This window comes from Acanthisitta chloris, unplaced genomic scaffold, assembly GCF_000695815.1.
Source record: "Acanthisitta chloris isolate BGI_N310 unplaced genomic scaffold, ASM69581v1 scaffold41427, whole genome shotgun sequence".
In the NCBI taxonomy this organism is placed as follows: Eukaryota; Metazoa; Chordata; class Aves; order Passeriformes; family Acanthisittidae; genus Acanthisitta; species Acanthisitta chloris.
The window spans coordinates 1-23,076 of record NW_008684987.1 but is presented as its reverse complement, the minus strand read 5'-3'; the positions used below and the strand labels follow the sequence as shown (position 1 = coordinate 23,076).

At 39.3% G+C, this 23,076-nt stretch overlaps 1 protein-coding gene across 1 annotated transcript; it reads right to left on the bottom strand.

The window, feature by feature from the left end:
* Nucleotides 1-150: 150 nt before the first annotated feature.
* Nucleotides 151-17,960, bottom strand: LOC103806819. The gene is made up of 19 exons (XM_009079528.1): nucleotides 17,957-17,960; nucleotides 15,450-15,655; nucleotides 13,776-13,814; nucleotides 13,127-13,231; nucleotides 11,435-11,483; nucleotides 8,441-8,492; nucleotides 7,720-7,773; nucleotides 6,773-6,826; nucleotides 6,123-6,176; nucleotides 5,601-5,645; nucleotides 5,385-5,438; nucleotides 4,332-4,376; nucleotides 3,018-3,116; nucleotides 2,851-2,895; nucleotides 2,632-2,730; nucleotides 1,826-1,879; nucleotides 1,583-1,690; nucleotides 368-421; nucleotides 151-247 (listed from the first exon to the last, which is right to left on the bottom strand). The coding sequence occupies exons 1-19, from the start codon at nucleotides 17,958-17,960 to the stop codon at nucleotides 151-153; spliced, it is 1,317 nt and encodes a 438-aa protein (XP_009077776.1).
* Nucleotides 17,961-23,076: the final 5,116 nt, after the last annotated feature.

The window sequence follows — 23,076 nt, the reverse complement described above, 5'->3', positions numbered from 1 at the left end:
TCAAGAGACCTACTCTTAAGGAATTAGAAACAGATGTACTTAAGGAATTCATAGACAATGTTTCCAATTGGACTTCTCTATGGTATCTGTTCAGATGAGTCATCTCTAATAGAGCCTATCCAATTTTCTTGGAGATGTCCTGTCTTACTCTCAATCCAGGAAGACCTGGGCCTCCATCTTGTCCACGCTCCCCTGCGGGTCCACTGGGGCCAGGGGGCCCTGGGCTGCCACGCTCGCCTGCAGGACCCTAAAAGAGATGTTGAGGTTCACGGCAAGGAAATGAGCATCAGATTGAATCTGAATCTGTCCATTCAAATTCATATGGATTCTCCAAAAGTCTGGAGGTTTTTTGGAGGAAGATTTATACCTTTTCACCTGGAAGTCCATTGCTGCCGGGTAAGCCACGGAAACCTGGAGAGCCCTGCCAAGTGAAAGAACCAAATATGGACCACAGACAATGGCAATGGCAACTGGGGTTTTTCTTCTGAACTATTTACCATTAGACATATTATTATGAAAATTAATGAAAATAAAAAAGATGGAAATGACATTTCACTGTATTAAGAAGGACTACAGACTATTTTCTCTTTGGTTATAACACTCCTGTTGAAATCATACTCTGGCCTCCATTGGTTTTAACTGGCCCTACATCATTATTTATGAGTTTTCTAAAGTAATATAAAAGCCCCATCACATTCAGTATTTTCCTATAATTCAATACTGAAAAGAGCTCTATTGTATTGATTTAATATTTATATTTACTACTATTCTTCATTGCTTATAAGAAATTTGAACAATAAAATTTAATTTGCAGCCCCATTTATATATTTAGTGTGAGTAATTTGTTCACTGTAAAGCTTTGGTTTCCTCATACCTTCTGCAAATCTTGCAATCAATTATTACGTTGGGAGTTATAAACAGATCAGCACAATTTACTTTGGTTCCGAGTGGGATAGAAATACAAAATTTGTAGTGATGTTGCTATTTATTTTGTTGCATACATCAATTCAGGGATCCCTTTGTGAGAATGGTATTTGGAAAGTTATTGAATCTACTAGCCAAAAAACCTGTTGGCAATAAAGATCTTATAATGTGGAAGACATCCTGACAATATTGTTATTGACATTTAAGATGTATTGACAACAGACATGCTGACATATCTTGAATGTAGAAGAATTAATATTAATTTCACTTGCCAGAGCAGACATTTTTGTGATTGTTTATTTTTTCTAACTGAGAAGTAATTATCGTATTTGTTTACTCCCCCTTGGAGTTCTCAAGTGTTCATAGTTGCTTTTCAGCACAAAGCTTTTGGTGCAACTTATAGGTATATAAGATCACTGCTTCTTCAATATCAAAACCTGAAATAAATTAATTTCAGACTGACATCCAAGCACTACAGTCCAGAGAAGAATCTAGATAAGATTTCTCCCCAGTTTCGTGACCCAATTTCACATCTGGAATTTGATAAGAAGAGGTTTGGAGCCAGATTTCTCCTGAAAGTATTTCTAACACCAGAATTTGCTGTTTCTGTCTGAACTCCAAAGGTACCTCCTGTGTGTGCTCATCTAGAGAAGCTCACCCTCTCTCCAGGTGTTCCAGGTATGCCGTTCTGGCCAGGTTCACCATTGGCACCTCTCTTGCCTTCTTCACCAGGAGGTCCAGGAGCACCTGGGGTGCCATTTTCACCCTGACAACAACAAAAACCAAGCCCACCAGTGAAGTTAGAAGTCTCCCAAAAAACCAAATGGGTTTTGTGTGGGGAATGGTTCAGGGTTCAGAATTCCTTGGAAGAAGCCTCTGAATGCATTTTAAAATGACTCACCCGCTCTCCTTTTGGGCCTGGTTCTCCTTTTGCACCATCCTTACCAGGGTCTCCCTAAGAAGGAGAAAATCCTGTTGAATTACAGGTTGCAACAGAGTATCATTCTAGAGCTACTAGATGTACTAAAATTGTAGAAAGTAGAAATGGTATCTTTCAAATTATTGACTCATTTTCATTATTTTACATTCTGTGAAGGAATTAGCATGCACTGGCTGAACCTGGGTGTGGGATGCATGGGGTTCTTTAAATGCCCAGTGGAGGAGAGAAGTGATACAACATCAAACACCACTGAATAAAATTTTATGTCTGTTTCTGAGCTATTTCAGACATCATTAAGTCTTCTGCTTGAAGTCCCTGACTATCTTCTCTGACAAAGGACTACATATGGTGTAAGGCTGTCAGTGTGGCCTGCTGGGGTAAATGACAGTGTAAGGGTAAGTACAACTCACTATGTATAGTGTACTGTGGACTCAGCCCATAGGGATTTAAATAGGCGAAATTAGGATTGTAAAATAACAGATTCTGTCTAACAGCCATTTTAGACAAGCTGTATCTTTGTTGGGAGTTTCTGAATGGATAGATCATTCAGGAAAAGAAGTATTATTATCATATTTTTATATATAGCAATACCTAAATGTGTGAAAGATAAATATATATTTATAAAATATTTGCCTATTTTCATTATAAGATCATTTATTAGACGATTTCAAGTGAATAGGAGAAGTTCAATGGTTTGGTTTTTTAATGGTATCAAAGCTACTGCCACCATGTTTGTACAACCAGTGTAATGAATATTAGTAACTCACAGGACTGCCTTTTGCGCCAGGGTTTCCACTTGTACCTGGAGGACCAGGAAGACCACGGCCTCCTGGCAGACCAGGAGCACCAGGAATACCAGAAGGTCCCTGCAGAGAGTGAACAGCAGATAGGGATGAAGAAAGTACAGCATTGGTGGGCTCTACCCAGTCCAAACAGTGACCCTCACCAACACAGTGCAACAAGACAGTGATATGACCAGTACGCACCATTTCACCCTTGTTGCCAGGGCTTCCAGGCCTTCCAGCAGGGCCCTGGGAAAAGAAATGTATAAATAAGCAATGCTGCTAACCTAGGACTAAACCAAAGGGCATGTGGGGCTTTGTGAAGAGCAAGTGACACAACACCTCTCACATCCCGTGTGGTATTTATGTACCTGAGGTCCAGGTGGCCCAGCATGACCCTGAGGACCAGGTTCTCCTCTCTCTCCAGGACTACCACTAGAACCAGCAGGACCAGGAGGACCAGCTTCACCCTATAGAAAAAATGTAAAAGGCGAAAATGAATGAATTTTAGTCTTGTCTCCAGGGCAATGAGTATTAGCTTAATGGTTTCTTCCTCTACTGTGGCATCTTTGTGTGCTTTGGGAAGAAGGTTACCACCATGAGCAAGAGACAATGTCCCCAGTGCTGAGGCATGAGGAATGCATGTGCTCCAGGCAGTACATGCTGCACAGCTGCTCTGACTCAAGTCCCTCTCATAACACCACATAGAGCATGGGGCCTACCACTTAGTGGTGTTTTGGGCGAAGATGATGAGGATAGGGTTTGTCTTGTGCTGCATATGAAAACATATCAGTTCTAGGCTTGCAAACAGTGTGATAGCAGCCAGAAAAAGGAGGACTTGTAAAATAGTGATGAACAGTGACATGAGCTGTGTGAGTAGAGAAAGGACCAAATCCCATTTAATTATGCATCTTTAGCTGAATACCTTAAAACCTGGAGAGCCTGGAAATCCTGCAGTTCCAGGAGGGCCTGGGGGACCCTTAAAAGGAAAAGAAATACTATAAATGCAAAAGGTAATGTAATTAATCTTAAGTTAAAAAAAAGTCTGATCATGGGACTTTTCTCTGAGTAAGGAAACACCTGGCAAAATAGCAAATATAAATTATGCTGTAGAAGATGAAGTTTGGCTAGTCCTAAAATATCACACCTACATCTAAGCTACCTGGACTTTTACATGTTCAGCTAAATTTCCATGTTGCAAATTTCAAAAATGGAATCTATCCTTAAGGAGATTAAGTTATAAAAATGTTCACAGTCTGTTCTAATTATAAAAAGGTGTAGGAGGGGGAAAAATAGGCCACATAAAGTGGATGTGCTCAGGTTTCCAGGCAGATGGGAAAGAAGAGGTTTAGCCCACCTCAGACAGCTAAATAATAGTTTAGTAAGACCATTCACAATTTGATCTGCATAGAGTACAGCAATTCTATTCATCCATATGTTCTCTGAAAATAATCTGCTTTGGGATTTTTGCATTTCCTGATTTACACAGTTAAATCTCTCCTATTGCTTTGTATGCTCTAAGAATCTTATCCAACATAGATATGAAATCGAATTGAATAAAATGCTCTTTTTTAAACCAGTGCACTCCCAGTTTTGGGTTTGCTGGCACTGCAGGACACCAGCTGGAAGTAACTAGACTTTAGCAACACAAATGCTTAGAGTCAAACATCTGTAAGTCATCTTACAGGTGGGCCTGCTGCTCCTGGAGATCCGTCTTTGCCATGGGCACCCTGCAAGAAGAAGAGAGGTGTTGAGCACTACCCTGGGTACAGAACCCACATGCTTTCATGTCCATGACTGTGAGACCATATTCCTGTGTCTCTACGTTCCCACTTCATTGACCAAGACCCAAGGAATCCTCAACTGTGTAATTCTAAAGTAATAATTAGTTATTTTGTGAAGGAATATCCAACACTTTATGAGACTTGTACTGTAATGATGAGACAGAATGATGTAAAGATGTATTCTTATTACATAAAGAAATAACAAAGTGTTGTCTGTGTGAATTAGTAAGATTGCAATAGATGGATATTTCAAAGTAACAGCTGTTCCTAATTCATATAAAAGACTAAAATTTCACTCCAAAAACCTAACCAAACAGTGCTGTGATTTAAACCCTGTTGCTTGTCTTGTAGACCAGGCTCTGTGCTCAGGTTATCTAGTGTTTGTACAAACAAGTTGCTGGTTATTATAGTTTAAGTGTGCTTTGTTGATTGCGTTGAATGCTATGAATTACGAATTCCTTCAGAGCAAAGAATGTAGCCCCTAATCTCAGTCAAAGAGTGATTTTATCTTTTTTCCACAAGTTACTTTTTCCTCTCTCTGCCCTCTCCTGCTGCCCTTTGCTTCCACTCCTCCTTCCTGCTCCTATTGGCTGAATCTGAGCTTGTGCTGAAACTCAGAACTGTGCCTCAATGTGTAATTGATACATTTAAAAAAAGGAAAAAGAAGATAAGGTGGTGAACACATTATTGATACATTTAAAAAAAGGAAAAAGAGGATAAGGTTGTGAACACATCGTGAATTAGATGTGCTATGTCTTTAACTGGGGACTGAAAAGTTCTCATGTATGATTTTACAGATGCTATATAGTTTTTTAATCCTCTTTAAAATCCTTTTAATCCTTTAATAATTTTAATTACAACTGTTGTAAGGAAAGCGATGAAATAGGGAATTCTGAGCATATTGAATCCAAATATGTGCTGTCTCTGGTAAGAACAATGGCTGCAGTTACGTACAGGGCCGCCGGGATTCCCAGGTCTTCCTCTTTCACCAGCTGGACCTCTTGGTCCCTAGAAAACATGAAAAGGAGTCAGTTAAATGGCTTCCAAAATAATATGGCTGAGCAAAGAGACGTTGATCTTATTTGCATATCTCAGTACTGATCAATGCATATGGTGGGGTAAGTGAAGTTAAGAGAATGATGAGTGACACTACAGGATGCATATATTTACCGGTTGGCCTGGTGATCCATTTGCTCCAGGAAGACCAGTTTCACCCTGTTATGGAAAGAAAACACCAATGACTGAATAAACTTTGCTGAGAAGATGTTTTTGGTTTAATCAATGGGAAGAGACACAGAAACAAGACAGTCTAATCCATTGCTGCTTTCTGCGTGGTGCTGAGTGTCCTCGTCATGAATTGACGCCTGCGAGGTCTAAACAGGTGCCAAAACAAAATATTAAACAGGAAAAAATCAGAAAGACTTAGTCTTTAAAATATTATGCAATGAAGTCAGATGACCCAGCCGTGTCCTGCATTTTGAAATCTCATGTTTATTATGGCTAGAAAATTGGGACATGATGTGGTTCAGAAAGTCTAACTCCTCTGGAATAATTCTTATTGTTTTCATGGAGATATTAAATGGATCTCTTTAATGTTTACTGGATTTTTATAACTGTGTAAGATGCAAAGACAGTTATACAACAAATAATGGAAGTCATCACCTATTACAAAGATGACACTACAGTTTTTACCTTTGGACCAGGAGCACCGCTGTCACCTTTGGCACCATCTTTTCCATCAAAACCCTGTGGGAAAGGAAAACCATATCTGTGGGTAGTATTCCTCCTGCATTCTGTAAAACTTGATGCCTCTTGGCAAATATTAAGCACCCAAAAAGGGGTATATTTTCAATAATGAGTGCTATCAGCTGCTGGAGTACTATATGAACAACAATTATGAATCCTACATCTCTCCATGGCAGTTAGTTAAGAGTGGAAGATTTCCTGGAAAGCTGCAGCCCAGAGTTTGGGATGAAATGTAAGTCTTTGTTTCAGAAGGTCAGATTACCTTATTCAGAAATTTGCCTTTAATTCTATGATTCAGTCTCTTTGAACTAATGACTGAAAGAGCACAACTGTGCAACACCATCATTCAACCAGAGTAACAGGCTTAGCTATACTCAATACTTACTCGTTGACCCTTCATCCCAGGCATCCCAGGCATCCCAGGGTGTCCCTTGTGACCCTAAACACATAAACATAGAAAGATTAATAAATCATGAACTTATGGTATGAAGGGCAGAAGCCAGTGTACACTGTGTGTCATGTTCACTGGACTACCTTGAAATGGACAAACAAAACCTTTGATTAGTAGGCTGTTGTTACTGGGGGCTTTTCCATACCGGTAATCCAGGCAGTCCACGCTCTCCATTTCTGCCTGGTCTCCCGGGTTCTCCCTGTTGAAGGAAAGGAAACTTTTTTAATGTTTTGCTATTGCTTTAGTTATTGACAAAGCACCAATTCTAGTAGATCAAGATGAGTCAGAATAAGCAGGTGAAACTTCTACCTAGGACAGTGGGGAAGGTCGCATAGCAATGACAGTTCACTACATGACTGCCTGCTGGAAAACAATTTATAACAAGATTTTAGTTAAGTGATTTCCAGCTAACCTTTAGAAATACATGCTTCCAGAAAATTTTTTTCATGGTAAAACACTCAAAATGGACAAAACCTTTAGCTGTTTGTCTTGCTTGTCAGCTGTGATACAGAAGATGATGCCAATGGCTGTGTCTCTCAAAGTGAGAGTTAAAGGGAGCAGAAAACTACCACTACTGTCTGGTTTTCTTTATAACTGCAACTTTATTTTGCACCAGATCAAAATAGTGTATTAAACTTTTTTGGAATGTACAACCAGAGTTAATGTAAGCCAAATCTAGTTTCTTACAGTCAGATGGGAAAATGGGAAGAAATTAAAAATTCTTAGATGGCATCAGAATGTGCTCTGCTGTTTTACCATTTAATGAACTTTTTTCCCCTTCCCATTTATTAATAACTGGATGAGTAACAGTGAACTTACGTCTTTTCCTGGTGGACCAACTGGGCCTACTATTCCAGCAGGGCCTGGAGGACCCTGTAGAAAAAAACCAACCAATATTAATTGCAATTGCAAAAAATATTAAGTCTCTTTCAAACTAAAAATGCTTTAGGCATCATAAAATACTTGTACATTTGACATACATCATAGCAAACAGATAGAATGAACTGTAAAATTTCAATCTACTCCAGTGTTGACACATATTCACCCTTGTAAGATCATTAACATTAACAGTGATACAAAATGCATACATACAGGAGGGCCTGGTTGTCCTGGTTCTCCAGGGGAGCCTTGGTATCCAGTAGAACCCTATAATGCAGGAAAAAAGGGAGTTAAGATGTGAACAATTACATGCCCCATTTCGTGGTGCTGTTATATTTTATAATCTCATAGTTGTAAGGAGAACTGTCAACAAATGACCAAAGATGAAATCAGCAGAACCAAGCAGAGGATGCCTCCAAGAAAAAGACTTACAACAACTCCTCTAAAAGGCAATGGATGCCAAAAACAGCCCCTTCATGTGTTTGCTGAAGGGGTATTAGTATTCCCACTTTTCTTTACCTCCTGTTAAATTTTTGTACAGATAAACATTTGGGAAAGCTAACAGGATGCCAGGCAGTGGCATGTCTTAAAACAACCTTAGCTGATACCCCACAGAATTGCAGAAAGCTTGGGGGAACACACAGACTTAGGCATAGTACATAGCCCTCAGCTCTTCAGTCTTGGTGATACATAGATGGTGCAGCCCAAGATGACATTTAGCCATAAGATTCTTCCGCATAGTATCGAGATTTATCACTAGAAAAGATAATATTTATGATAGAGAATAGTCTCATATAAAATAATATGGGATGATTATGAAAAGATTAATTTTACTTACAGGGGGACCCGCATGACCAGGTGGGCCAGGGGGGCCACTGGGGCCAGGAGGGCCTGGAAAGCCACTCTGTAGTGTAGATAAAAAAATAGCAATTACGTTAATGTAATAGAGCTACAAAGCTTAATGCAGTTGCAATAGTCATCAATAACTGTGAAACAAATTTTTACATATTAGTACAGAGGAAAAAAGATCACAGTGCAGTGAATCACTTGGTTCAGTAATAAAAAGGAAGCAGCATTATATATTCACATTGCTAAATAAACAAGTTGTGTAATACCTACAGCCCCTTCAGAAAAGGGTTCACTGGGTTTCTCCTTGCAGGCTTAACTAACATACTCCACAAGATTCTCAAAGCTGCAATTTTTCCTTTTTGAGTCACTATTGCCCATCTAGACCCCCAGAAGGATGTACTCATTTCAGCTTCTCAGCTACCTGAAGTGGAGGAGCAGATAACTGGAACTCTAAATTTGTTAAACAGAGTAAAGGAGCTTCAGCTTCTCTGCCTTGTAACTGAGCTTTATTAACCTATCACTACATCTTCAGTGGGAGAGCCAAAGTGGACTAATCCGCTTACTAATCCATTGGTGCTGGATTTTGCTTTCTAAAACAAATTATCTATTTTCTTCCCTGCACTTAGGAGCAATATCACATAGACATGTGAAAACATTGGAAGAAATTTTGATGATAAACTCTGTTTATGACCCTAGACTTCTCAAGTATAATGAATTAAGAATGCATTTTTGTCATTGTCAATAAGGGGAGTATTTTCACCAGTGAAACCTTTTCTGAACTGTAACAGTACTAAGCCATAAGAAAGAAATGAGGTCTGGACTAACCAGAACCTCACTATTTCTACTTCTTGTAGCAACAACCACAAAAGCATTTGTTTCTGCAAACCAGAAAATGACAGCACAGTCTACTGCAGCTGTATGTGGTTCTTTACAAAGAGCTTTTGTTAAATTAAACTCTTCCTGTGTTTCATATAGGCAAAAGAATTACATATATGAATTACATGAGAACCACAGCATATTCCATAGTTCAATAGTGCACAAAATTCAAATGGAATATTGTCATATTTTGTCAGAACAGGTCATGTATTACAGATGTTATACATTACAGATTGCCTTTTGCCTAAAAAAGGTTAATCATTGTAACATTTGCTATTTTCTAGGAGAAGAAGTACAGCAAGTGGCAAAGCAGTTAGGGTCTGGGTAAATGGGTTTGCCTTCCAGTAAGCAGCCCCTTGCTGTTAATTGTTAGAACTCATTTTGTATAAGGTAACTATAGATTCAACATGAATCAGAGCCATCAGCACATCAATAGCAACCAATTGATTACACATATGGCTATAAACAAACAAGTTAATATTTTTTCAAGGCATACACTGGTGAGATAAACTGCTAGTTAGGGGTGACGTGCTTGCTGCCAGTATCTCCAGACTGTGAACAAATTTCAGTTAGACACTGGTGAGAAGAGACTAAGACAATATGTGGAGGTTGTACGACCTAGTAAAGACAAACTGTGATGTAAAGCATAAATTCAGTCTATAAACAGTGGAAAGCCATGGGAAGGCAGCTATGAAGAGATGTGTGATTGAGGAAATACCAGGCCAGGTAACCACCCATGAATGAATGTTGGTGTTTTAGTTCTTAGTTTTATTAATCTTCCAAATTATTTCAGTTTGGATATTTATTCAAACTGAAGTTTTAAGTTGAAAACGGATAAATTTATAAAACAATAAAGCAATTAATCTATGTAATGCTAATTATAAACATTTTGTTCTAGTGATTTCAGTCACATCTGCCTGTAACTGCAGTCACGTATGGCATGATGCAATATAAAAGACCTGAAAGTACACAGACAATCTTGAAGACATTCTAGAGTGCCCAATAAGGTAGTTTTGTGGGGTTTTTTTAACCCATGTCCAGGGGTCAGAGCACAAGAAATTTTCTGCCTGGTTCAGCACATCCCATATTAAGACACCAAGTAGCAAAATGCAGATGATATGACAAGCTGTGGGCAAAACCTGTGAGGAGATGAATATGAATACATGAATAAACAAATACAAAAAACAATGCTTGGAGAAGACCAATACATGGTCATATCAGCAAACAAAGGAGATGGAAATAAACAGATTAAAATAAAGGCGAGAACATAATGAATTGTATTTCAGGAAAGACAGCTGTCATGATTAGTAAACTACTTCACAAGATGGTCTGATGGAACTATGAGAAATAACATATTTGCTTGGAACTACCTTGATATGTTACAGCATGTGATAACCAAGTCTTATTATGCAGAACTGGACTGAAAATAACAATTATGGTTAATGAAGCAGCTGCCAATTTCAAATAAAAGCAATTCACCACTTCCTCTGTATAGCAAACTGCCTGAATCAAGAATGCTTCATGGTGAGTATCTCTAAATCCCAGTGCCTAAAAGGAAAATCATGATGTGCAACATTCATATTTATTTATACAGGAAGCTTAGCTCAGTAGTAACTTCTTCAGGCAATCCATGCTTTTTTTCACTAAAAAAACTGTGGAAAACTCGGGTCAGGCCTAGCAGGCAGACACACCATCCTTAATACACAGTTTGAATAGCTGTAGGTAAAGAAATGGTAATCGTAAAAAGAAAAAGTGAAAATATTTTGACTTCTAGCATGAAAAACAATGGTTATAAGAAGGATTTACTCACTGGTTATCAAGCAAATTGTGGAAAAGTAAACACGTATGGAGTGAGTATCATACTGAGTAAAGACAGAATGATACTGAATGGGTAAAGATTAAGGGCAGTGGAAGAAGTAAAAAAGTGGTGGAAGGAAGGGTAGCAAGTAGCAGAAGAATGTCAATCAGAAAAATGAGGAACATACCTAAGGGAGAAAGAGGTAAATGTTTAGGTAGCATAAGAAAGTATTTACAGTATTTAACTTGCAGGCAATAATTAAATGAAAACCTATATTGTTAAACTAAAATCATGACACATACACATCCAAGGTATAATCTACAAGCAGAAAATTTGTTCTTTAACAAAAAAGAAAGGGCAGAAAAAGGCTATGTCATCTTACAATTTGTGCTGGGTACACCATACCAACTGAACCAGCCTTCACGTCATAGGATTCATACTGTGGAGAGAAAGCCTGTGAAAGAAATAGAGAGAAACAGAAAGGAAAAAAAAAAGAAAATATATGCGATTGCTATGAATCAAGTCAAGTCCTCTCTTACATTGGTATCTACTGAGTAGTGCTTGTTTGACATACAGCTACCATATATTTCAATCATCCTTAAGAGAAGCACAGGCAATGTCTTCCTTCTGAGGTCATGGTAATGTTAGCTCCCCAGGCTGTGCGCATTCAGTTTTCATCTTGACAACTGGGGCTCAGCTGAACCAAAAAATTACTGTTCTATCTCCTTTTATTCTTGTTTGGCTCCTTTTAAGCTTCTTCCCCTATTTTCTTTGTCAGTCTCTTTTCTGTTGGACTTAGTTGTCACTCTAGGATGTTGATGAAATATTCTCTGTTGCACTAAAGAATGCAACTATTTATTATTATTTTAATGATTTCTATTACCTGTGACTAATGAATGACTCATTTCACATTAACAGACTTAGTTAAATGATATGGTATTAATGCAGTTAAGCCCTAACAGCGATTTCACATTAACAGACTTAGTTAAATGCAGTTAAGCCCTAACAGCACATAGGTGGTTGAGCAGGAAGGGTTGAATACCTGCAGTGCTGTGCCTGATATCCTGAACCACTGTGGGCCCAGCTCCTATGCTGACGTGGTACAACCCTTGAGTCAGGATTCAACAGCACATCTTTGATACAGTGTTGGAATGGATGACTATTTCAGTCTATTATCCTCTCCTGTGTCTGCATCTGCCAACCCCAAACCACTAGGTCTCTTGCTACTACTCTGATGTCCATGGAGACTTGTTAACTGATCCATGGGGACCTCCCCCAGAAGCTCAGTCCTGCAGATGCAATGCCTTTCAGAATTAAAGAAAAACAAGACCTCTGTCTCAGTTTCTGGCTTACCTGGGGGTGGGAAGCATACATAGCAGTTTGAATCAGTGGCCTATATTCAAAAGCAGCAATTGCTTTAACAAGACTTTTATCAGCTTTGTGCTAAAGAAATCTCATCTGGTAAATCTGGTTGATTGCATGGGAGACAATGTCACTGCCTGGGGCTCAGCTCCCAGAACAAATCCAACTGTACAGAAACTTTAGTTACAATTAGCTCTCTTGCTGAGTCTGCCCAGCTCTTCAGAAATGAATTCAAAATTCAGTGGTCCAGAAATAAAGAGGGAACACAGCAAATAGTACTTGCCTGGCACTTCTCTGCCAGCAGAAGACATGTGTTTCAGTCTAGTCTCATGGGAATGTTTCATTATTAAACATACGTTCCATAAAATATAGGAAAGTAGGAGAGTTCCTTAATCATTAAGCTTAAAAAGACATACTTCCTCCTACACTCTCCTTCTGGTCAGACTATTTCTGAGCTGCATAAGTCCTTCAACAGATCTGTCTCTAAAAGTTTTGAAAAATAAGGCAGAGATTTAACTGCACTCCAGGCAAATTGCATGGACAAACCTCCAAAACAACAAGAAAACTCCACCTACCACTCAACTGTAATTTTCAAAGGCACAAATGAGAGATGGAGGCCAGTGAAAGCAAAGCACCTACGAAGGTGCAAGGGACAGGTGCCTGCAGTATTGATTTGTCTGCTTATGGGCAACAAGGGAGAAGTTGAACATAACGATGACTTACGCCTCCACTTACACTGGGACAGTTCTGGCAGATCCCGGGGGACCCAGGAGCTCCAGGACTCCCTGGCTGTCCTGGTGGGCCAGGGGGACCACTACTGCCTGGAGCCCCAGGAGGACCCTGCAAAGACACAAACAGAGCACATACAGATGTTGGCACTCACCTCCAACTGTCAGGGCATTGCAGGACAAATCTGTCCATTCAGAGCAGTCTGTGTGGCTGTGGCAGGAAACCTCTGTTAAACACAGTGGCACAACCAAACATTCAAGAAAGACACAGGAGACAAAATTCACACACGGAAACACTTTTTAGTTGCTGGAGCCTTATTGCAAATTGATATTTGATCAAACACACTAGAAATATTAAACATTCAATTCATGAATATAAAGTTAATACTGCTAGTGGAGTCCATAGCTTATTTTTTTCCTACTAGGAGTACACTTAGGACTAAACTCTCTCTCTCTCTCTCTCTTCGTTCTTCCAGTTTAAATTTTTGAGAGTTTTGTTGAAGCTAAAGGGCTACTTAAAATAACCTGGTAGAGTCCTGCACACAGTGCAGATGTCAATGAAAGCTGAGTATCTTATCAGCTTGAATGGGATATATATCACTGCAGGAATTCGGTCTTGATTCTGCTGTTTCCATAGAAAAGAAAGCTGCACTTACAGGGTCTCCTTTGGGGCCTCGACTGATTACTTCAGGAGTCTAGAAAGAAAGGAAAAGTAATTACATTAAAAAAGAGAATCAAAATAAAGCAATAATAAGCTGTGGAGTTTTTGGTCAGTCTGTCTGCATTTTCTTGACTCACCCATGGCACTAATGAAGCCAGTAGAGCCTTGCCATTGAGTACAATGGAGACTGAATTCCACTGTGCAATGCTGTAAGGGAGAGCTTTCTTGCATCCTGCCCATATCCAGCATGTTAAGTGTGATTATGTAGCTAATTTTAAATTCTCAGATTTACTGCTCCAACATACTTATTTTTCAATTAATAATTCATTCAGTTTCACATTTTGTTTTCTATCCTTGGCTGCTAGTGGTAGCAAAGAATACTCAGCTGAAACTATCTTGAACCTTTCAAAGTGGTGTCTCCCTGTACACCATCCATGGTTAGCAAACCAGCTTCCAATGGGCTGACCAAACTCATATATATGTGTGTGTGTAAAAGAGAGGCTGGGGGAAGTACCCCACATGTCCTTCATTATCAGGAACCCCAGAACTGATAAAATGAGTGTCTAGACACAGCAAGAGAGGGAGGTGTACTTAAATCTCCAGCAGGCTTGTATGTGCCACTCATTTATACCTCTCAAACTGTAAGTTAAGTAGCTCATGTAATCCTGGAAGCAGCACAGTCATACTAGTGTGGTGCAAATAACACTAGGTGACATATTTGTGTATGACATTTCATGTTTAAGCAGATATACTACAGAGCTGCAGAAATGCGTCTTCTCTCTTTCATATCCACATCTCTTTCTTATAGTCTAGATAATAATCTTCAATGTGTTTGTGGTGGTTTATATACTTTAAGAGAACTTCATGGATCTTAAACATGGATGAAATGTTCAGATATCCTTGGAGTTCAGTGTAACTGGCTCACTCACAGAAGGGGTTAGGCAGGAGACTTGGCATGTATTAACACTCTTGATTTTCCTGAGGTTAAGTTGCTGCAAGTGGTTTGTGTAAAGCTGATGCCTATAAGCAAGGTGATGATAAATTAGTGAAGTACAGCTTGAATCACCTTTTCTTTATAGGGCACTAAGTCAGCAATAAGTCTGCAAAGGAGATTTACTCTGTAAAACTGATGTAGAACTGAATGGGTAAGAAATGCAGACTTGCAAAATGCTGTGAAAATTCTCTTTCTTTGACTCTATGTTGGCACTAGTTTCATGGCTATAGATTGAGCATGCAGTCAACAAATAAGGTGTTTGCCTTATTCCTATGCTTCTTCATAAAATAAAAAAATGTAATGGCTAATTGTTGCCCTCTGTCCCTTTCTACTATTTATCTGTGCCTGTTATCTATGCAGAACTGAGCTGAAAGACTTAATGTTTTAAGCTGCATAACCCAAAATACTAAGGAGTATTTTATCTGAACTGGTACCAATTCTCTGTTAGAGTACAGAACTATTCTTATATTACACAAAAAAAATGATACAGCTCTGTGAATGTTCAAGCCGTTTTTTGAATTTGATTTCGCAAAATTTGCTCATCCTAAGCATCTGCCTAAAGTCAGAGAGTGGCATTTAAAAGTGTCTAAGATCTTCTAAAACCAGACTGCATTGAGGCTGACATGGATCAAGAAGGCAGCAACACCAAAGAAACAACATTGGGAATAAACTTACTCTTGGAGGTGCTGTTGTTGTCGGTGGACAAACTGGACAGCACTCCCCAAAAGGAATCTCCGGGTTGGGGCAATCCAGCTCTTGATCATCACAGATGATGTCATCACAGAGAACAGACCCTGAGTCGCACACACAGATCTGGCATGGCTCTGGTTTCCAAACGTCCCTGTCAGCATAAGCCTGCCCAAGATGAGTACATCCTGTGACTGCAAAGAAAGACAAAATAGTGTTAAATGTGATTTCAAAGGTGTTTTTCAAATCAAAGATGAATAACATGAAAAGTCTTGGATAGATTGTTTTGTTTTCTGCTCTCATATAGTTCATGCATGTGAAGCAAAAGGCTAAATACAGACAGTGGGAGGATCTGTTACATTTATTGTAGAGTCTGCTCTGAAGCTATAAACAGACATCAATGGAAACCTCCTGGAGCTGTTCCAAAGCCCAATTAAATCTGTGATAATCTTCCCTCTCGAGTAATTTCAGTGTCAGACTGAGTTACTGTGTAATTAGCAACTGAATTCTCTACTGCAGCTAAAAAGCAAACGTGCCAAACCTCTCCAACAAGTGTATCATTTGCCCTCATGTGCAAAGGAGAGCTCTTGCACATGGATGTGGAATAAGCCATCTGTCCAGCACAAACTCTTGTCACTAGCATCTTGCATTAATAGCTAGCACCAAGGGTTTTCAAAGTGGTTTTCGAAAGCCAACATATGTAACACATCTGAAAGAATGTTCACATTAATTGCCCAAATGGTTTGCAGTGATTGTGCCATCTGGCCTACTCAAATGTAACAAGTGGCTGTATTTTCAGAAAAAACACTGTTCATCTGTAATATTTATGGCTCTGTGGATTCCTTTCAACAGCTGTTTTACTAATCAAACGTGTTGTAGATAATGAATTTTAAAAGCCTGACAAAAACCAGCTTCAAACATCAAATGTTGGGTTTGTATGTTCTTAGACAAACATGATCCAGAAACCCAGGCCACTTAAGAAACCAAGATGAAAACTACACTACAAAATTTTACAAGTTCCTTGTAAGTTTTGTAGAACTTATTAGAAGTCTCATATTACAAATAAAAATATCAGTGAATGTCTTATTAGAATAACATTTTTTCCAAGAATAATTAATCTTACAAAAAAATTCTGCAGCAAGATCTATTTGTGCAGCTACATCTTTCTTAAAACTTTAAAATTAGAATAATTTACCTTCTATACACTACCATTCAACATGAAAAACAAAATGCCAAAAGATGTAATTCAAAGCTCTGGCATTAAAATTACCACTGGCTCCAGGCAGGAAATTCTGAATGCCATAATTCTGTAGTGCAGTCCTTCCTATGGATTATGCAGTCCCTTTCCTTTTTCCTCCCTGCAGCTTTCACCTCTGTTTTTCCTCTTTTCCACTGCTGCCTTAGCACACTGGTCTCTTTTATGATTTTTTTTACCTCTTTACATTCTTTGTTTTTCTTTCCCTCTGTATTTGTGGGTGTCTGTTCCCATATCCACTTCCATGTTCTTCGGCAAGGTACACACTTACAAGAGTGTAGAAGAATTCCTCTCTTCTCATGCTTCTTCTGTGTTTCATCTTTCCCATAACATGCAACTTCCCTTTCCATCTTCCACAAACCGTCTTTTATTTTGTACCTGAACAGTTCACCTTCTTTGTTGCCATGTACTCCACTGAGCTTAGGTTTCCCGTGCTCCCTTCACAGTGTCTCACTCAGCTGCTTTTCCTTGTTCGTACTAACCTTTTCCCCCTATTTCATCCATGAAATTCAACACCTCCTTGTATGAGCTCTGGAAGGGCAACGGGGAATACAATCAAGACATGATGCCTCACTGGGTGGAGAACCAGAGTGGGATCTTGGAGCAGATCACTGCATGGGACAGGGTTTTTTTTCCCAATTCTAACCCTATTATGGGCTTTCTTTGCACACCAACTTAGGTTATTTTTGCACTTCAATTGTAAAAGAAGCAAACAGGAAAACGTTGGCTTGTCAAGGCTGACACTACTTATGGTTAAGAGTTGATTTCGACCAGAAGCTTGATTAGAACAACAAGACACAACAAGCATCAAAAACTCCTTTCAGACGTTTTTGAGCCTATATTTTTATTTCTTTACTGCTATCAAGAGCAAGTGGTTTTTCTTTCGCTGACAACATGAAAGTCTTAAAATCAAACACATTCCAACAGCATATGTCAACTCCTCCCCCCCAGACATTCTCTATCACTTAAAAAATAATTTCTTCCTTTCCTACCCCTTTTGGGCCTCACAAGAATCTTCACATTGTGCACAAGAGAGATGGAGAAGAACTGCTCATTTTCAGGACAGCATCTTCCTTGCACCTGCATGACACTGAGTCATGGCATCAGAGGGTGCTGTTTCAAAGGACACCCCCAAACAATGACTACTTTCGAAGAGGATCTGGACATCCTTCCTTAGTGTGCAAAACTAGATATAGTTTCTAAAAGAATTTCTTGGCTTCTCAGTTCTCACACCACATACCCATGTCCGTGAATCCCAGGGAAATAAGCTGATTAATTGCTTAGTTCAGTGCTGACTGTTTCTATAAGAAATATTTCCCCCCTTTTCACAAATCAGGATATCACTGTGGGCACTAGGGAAAAAACAAACTGCCCAGCCTTGATAAGACTAATGATGAAAGCTTCTTGACAAATAAGAAGGCTGAAATTTATTTTATAAATAAGAAGTGCAGCATAATGAATGAAATCCTTATAGTATTTCTGGTGACTCATGAAAAAGACCTGAATTATGCAGTCAAAGGCTGAGTAGCTCAGTGTACAAGTGGCTTGCTGTACACAGGAAGACCTCAGAAGCTGTATGCTGTGGGAGATAGAGTGCCATCAAAGCTACAGGGGGTGGGGGGGAGTAGAGCTTGCTGTCCATTTCGAAGGAGCTGGTTGGATACACCCTAGAGAGCACAGATGGGCACAGATCTGATTCATTCCAGAGCAATGCACTCAGCTGTGGCTCTGCTTAAGCACCTCCCAGCTCCAAAGGTTAAAACATGCACTCAGCTGTGGCTCTGCTTAAGCACTTCCCAGCTCCAGAGGTTAAAACACCCTTTTCACTCACAAACATAACGAGGAAGGGGAGAAATTATTGTTCTTTAGTTAAGGACAAGTTTAGATGTAATTGTTAAATAAAAATATCACAATAGGGATCTAAGTTACTGTTTGCACATGCAATATAGGAATTGCATACACTTAGAAGACAAGTCTTAGTGTACACACTTTTCTGTACCTATTAGGTGTTTGATTACTTTTACTATTCAGATTTTCAGCTCTCAGTATCACTTTCTTGACCTTTCAAAACCACATTTTTTTTAAACTGTGTGTTTAAGACAGCAAGGTCCTTATTCACTAGGAAATTTGTGTCTAAGGATTTGCACTTTCACATGTCAAATTTTTTTTTTAGCCTTACTTCATTTTCATTGAGTTTTTTTTCATTTTGTTATTGTCAGAGATGTGATCCTTTTGCCTTACAGTGAAGAGGACAGCCCAGATGGGGAGTAGAAAAAGGCCATTTTTCCATATTTTTGCACTGCTGATGAGGAAAGGTTCTGTTTTCAAGACAGATGCAGAGGCTTTTCTCAGTGACCAATTTTTCACCATATTTTTGTCAACAATATTAATGACAATTATAGAAATTAAAAATGTGTCAAGACAACTGATACAATTTTATAGTACTAAGGAAATAAAGCAGATTCCTCTGCACTTTTACAAGGCTGTCATTCAGGTGTACTACAGTAGATGGCATCATTTAATAGAAAGAAGACAAAAGTCATGGACATATGGATATAATGACATTAATATTTGCTTCTAACTTTCTGGACCTTGTTAAATGAATTAAGAAATAAACTAGGAGAGCTTCAACAAAAATTGCACAGTCTTTGGCAGAATGAAAGTATTAAATAGGTTTCCAAATGAAACTTACATCTGGGAAGTCTTAATCTGCTAAAGACACCCCCTCTGTGCTCAGATGTAGATCTGTGTGTCAGAATGTCATGACATAATGCATCTTGATTGCTCAAAAAGATTAACCATTAGCTCCAGAATGCCTTGGAAAGCTGATTTGTGCTAAAGCTCTGGTGAGTAACACATAGGAATAATAATGTTACAAAAAGCTGACTTCTCTACTTCTAGGCTTGTGGCATAACAAGTCACATACTCACCTTAGCCAGCTTTTGTTATTGATTCCTAAACATATGCATTAGTCTAAGATTTAAAAAATAGTAGAACTTGACGGTATTTTGCTATGGTAATGCACAGTCGTACTCTGCTTCCCAAAGCCCTAAATATGGTGGATACACTGCACTTAACTCCTGCAGCACTGCAGTGGTTTCTTAGAAGCTCTGTCAATCTCTAGTGCACTGTAAAAAAAGTTTCATATATGAAGGCCTGAATAACTTTGCTTTTATGCCATTTACTGAGCATTCATGTTTGTAAAGATTTTGCTGTGAGTAGCACTTCCTTGGGTCAGCCTAAAAAGTGACTGAAAGAAAAAAATGCAACAGAATCTTTGCCATATACTGGTTTTGCATTATTTCCTCTTTTCTAAGCAGACTAGCAACTGCACATAAGCAAATAGTGAAAGCTGAAAGGAAAATCATCAGTTAATTCCAAATGACCTATGTGTACCAAATGTGTACAGGGGGAAACAAATATGTTTGTTGAAGGATGACAGATGTCATATGGGACATAATCCTGATCCCAGTGAGGTGAATGGGAACTGTTATCCTGTGCTATGAGGTGAGAAGCTGACTGATTATGTAGTTGGTTTTGGCTTTGCATTTGTGCAAGCACCGTGATCATGACTTAACCACATTTATAAGACAAAAGGAAAAAATCATCTAATAGTATCCTCAAAAACCACAGACGTTTCCACTTTGGACAAAGCAAATGCCCAGCTATTGCACTGGGAACAGACTCACATATCCCATCTGCAGAGATGTAACCAAATGGTTAGAATTTAAAGAACATCTTGAACTTGTCCAGTTCTGCCTCAGAAAATGCAATAGTCCACAAAAAGTTGATTCATGATCCTCCAGCAGCTGCTTGGTGATGACTTTGGGAAGCAAAGTTGTTGAGCATTGATCTGTGAGAATCTGATCACAAACACAATGAGGCAAAGAAACAGGTTTTGCTGTATTTAAAGTGAACCTGCTAAAGGCTAAAGTCCAAAATGAAGGAGGCCTTGCTGGATCCAAAGCCTGGTGAAGCTAAGAAGGGTCTTTCTGTTGCTTTTAAACTGCACACAGCCTGTGTTTCTTTACTCTGACCTAGTTTTTGTCATTTGCTTGACAGGATAACTACTTCAAAAATTGCTTTACATTTCTTCTGTAGTAAATACTTCTATTAATTGCATACTCCAGCACAGTTTGGTACATTATTTAACCAAAAGATAGAACAGCAAGGAGATATGTTGTCTATTTTCAATGGAAATGGCATCATTCTCCCCTGCACCGGAGTAGAGGGAAGGAATCATTTCCAGCATCTGCAGCAATGCAGATTTCCATTTACTGAGCAGAAAAGAATGCCACAGCGTCTACCTTGAAGCAAATGGTTTGGGCTCCCTGTCTGGTATTATGATGATGTTTATATGAAACCCAAACACACTCGTTCCATCCCGTCGTTAGTAATGGAAACAAACGGACTCTCATAATGAATGAATTGGCTTGCTGAGACAGAAGGGTCCCTCTGTGGGCATGTCCTCCTCCCGGGTAAGTGCTGAGTACTCCAAGAGTCTGAAATAGAGTCGAAAGAGGTGGAAACAGAGGAAAAGATATGGTTTAACAAGCTGGTGTTTTTTTAAAACTGCAAGGCCTTCAGACATTCCCTCAGCTGGAATTGTCTTAGAACAACCAGCTAATGAACTGAATCCATTTCACACATTGCATGAGGACATAGGGCTAATTCGGGCATCCCTACCTATTAGGACATTTTCAGGTTTAATGTGATATTTTGTAAGGCTTGCTCACCATGTGATTGGTGGTATCAGGAATGAAATCTCCATTTATAAAACAGGCTGTAAAAAATCAGAGAGGGTCAACCTTAAAAAACCTTTCCTGCTCCATGAGCTGTAGGAGGAAAAACTGCTATCAGGTGGAATGGAAAAGGAGTATTGATGAAGAGTACACAGAATTCCCAAGTTTACACACCTAAAAGGATGGCTACAACCTGTGCTTTCAGAATGAAGCTGAAGCTTTCCTACTTCTAGGGATGCTTGTCTGCCAAGAGAGCTGGTGTTTGGGCAGTTCTGCCATTGCACCAATCCCAGTTTTCCTCTTCTCTAAGATGAAGAGGAAAGTAGAGAAAGCTGTATGAAAGAATGCTGGTTAAGCATAATACTGTACTTGTCTGTCAGAGGTGTTGCAGAATGGAGTAATGCACTGTTTCACTGGCTATGTATGAAGAGGCAAAGGATCCTTATGTCATATAGCCAAACTGTCCTTGTTTCGAGGCCCACCCAGTCTGTATTTCAGGTTATAAAATAAGCTGAAACCAGGCTTGCACCAGTACAAACAAGTAGTTGCATGTTAAACAAATCATTCCTTGCTCTCTTCATGTGTCTTTAAATGCTCCAAATGCTGCAACCGTTCCGCAGTTTTGAAAAATTTTCAAAACAGCAGGATTAAAACATATCCTAAGTGTATTTGCTACTGAGCAAAACACAAAATGCTTCTATTTTCCTTGCAGGTTATTGGCTTTTTTCTAATCTTTCAAAGTGCAATTAAAGAACTCTAATTTTTCTGCTTAATCTTCTCAGGGTTGTTCTTCTATTCATAATGTGGTCTAAAGTAGCTGAATCTGTCACACTGTTCTGACTCAACATTTCTGTTTCACAAATTGCTCTGTTCAGGCACCCATGCTGACATCCTTGAGTGATATTCTTCGTAGAGCTTCTACAGTTCACCCTGCCACATCAGTGCTGCTAGAGAACAGTGACCAGTGATATCCCACCAGTGATGTCACACAACAGCCTCAATGGCCTCAGCTGGTGTTCAGCATGAGAATCAATGGCAGAAGAGGTTTCTTGTTTCAAAACTGCTAATGGGAAACCAAAGTGCAAGGTTTCTTTGGTATTTTAGTTGGTAGGGGGTGTTTTTGGCAGAACTGTCATTTCAGTCTGAGTCATGAAAGGGGCAGGATAGAGAAAACTGCTTATATCTATCGCCTTACCTTTTCTTTGTTGGACGTGGGAGGGGACAGAGTGACCAAAGATGAGGAAAAGGCTGAGGTACTTAACACCTTCTTTGCCTCAGTTTTTAGTACTAGGACAGGTTGGCCTCAGGAGAAGTGGCCTCAATAGCTGATAGACAAAGATAGGAAGCCAAATAACCACCCTGAAATCTGAGAGGAAATGGTTAGAGATCTGCTTATTTGACTCCTTGGACCCTCACAGACGTTTGGGACTGGATGGGATCCATCCCAGAGTGATGAGGGAGCTGGCGGATGAGTTCACCAAACCACTCTTCATCATTTACTGACAGTCCTGGCTCCCTAGGAGGTCCCAGAGGATTGGAAGTTGGCAAATGTCACACCAATCCATAAAAAGGGTTGCAAGGAAATTACAGACATGTCAGCCTGACCTCAGTGTCTGGC